Source organism: Penaeus monodon, chromosome 25, assembly GCF_015228065.2.
Source record: "Penaeus monodon isolate SGIC_2016 chromosome 25, NSTDA_Pmon_1, whole genome shotgun sequence".
In the NCBI taxonomy this organism is placed as follows: domain Eukaryota; kingdom Metazoa; phylum Arthropoda; class Malacostraca; order Decapoda; family Penaeidae; genus Penaeus; species Penaeus monodon.
Genome location: NC_051410.1, coordinates 34,891,915 through 34,892,675, shown reverse-complemented (window position 1 = coordinate 34,892,675; position 761 = coordinate 34,891,915). Strand labels below are relative to the sequence as shown.

At 38.2% G+C, this 761-nt stretch overlaps 1 protein-coding gene across 1 annotated transcript in view; it reads right to left on the bottom strand.

The window, feature by feature from the left end:
• LOC119589184 (calpain-B-like) overlaps nucleotides 1-761 on the bottom strand; it is a gene marked incomplete at its 5' end in the record, with an annotated part of 12,659 nt that overhangs the window by 5,659 nt on the left and 6,239 nt on the right. Inside the window, 1 exon segment of the mRNA XM_037937780.1 lies at nucleotides 168-287. Coding sequence (XP_037793708.1) covers nucleotides 168-287 — 120 coding nt within the window.

Sequence of the window (761 nt, the reverse complement as noted above, 5' to 3'; positions counted from 1 at the left end):
ATTTTCTATAAATCTAGTTTTTGTTTTAGTATCAGTATTTTACCACTCATAGATGCACATATATCTACAGCTTGGGTAACTCGGGCAGTTTTCCAATGACTTGGAAATATTGGCAACAATATTTTTCAGAACCCAAGCGAAAAGTCCAGGTCTGTCCAGCAACATACACTGAATGACATCCAGAACTCTCCGTCCGCCTCGATGCTGAGCTGGAGTTTGTCTCTTTCTGATTTCGGGATCAGATTCCACTCCTCGCAGTCGTCACTCCACATCCCTTTCCACTCCGTCTGGTGGAGTAAAGATAGAGAGATTACCATGCTTTGTGGGTCTGAGCATTAGCGTTAAGATGTATAGTACATGTCTACGTATGTTAGTTGTGTACGTGATTTCGTACACGGAAAGGCATATATACACAAAGGCATACATTTATACGTGTGTTTATATCAGTATGGCATTTATTTGTATTGTAGATGTTACTGTTTAGGATGATTGATTGTCCTTGCCATTTATTACACTGTGTTGCTATTATTTTATAAATGCTTATTCTTTGTATTAATAAAAAGCTGCGTATGTCATCGTACGACTAAGCCCGTCTTATAATGTTATGGTTTTCAGAGGCAGTGTCACTATAACGTCATTAGTGAGTTACTATAATAGTACTTTGTCTGCAAATTCCTCAGCATCTTAACGTAGGCTTAGCAAAGAAAGGGTTGACATCACTTTTTATGAAACCATATTAAACTCTATCGCTAAGGCCACTC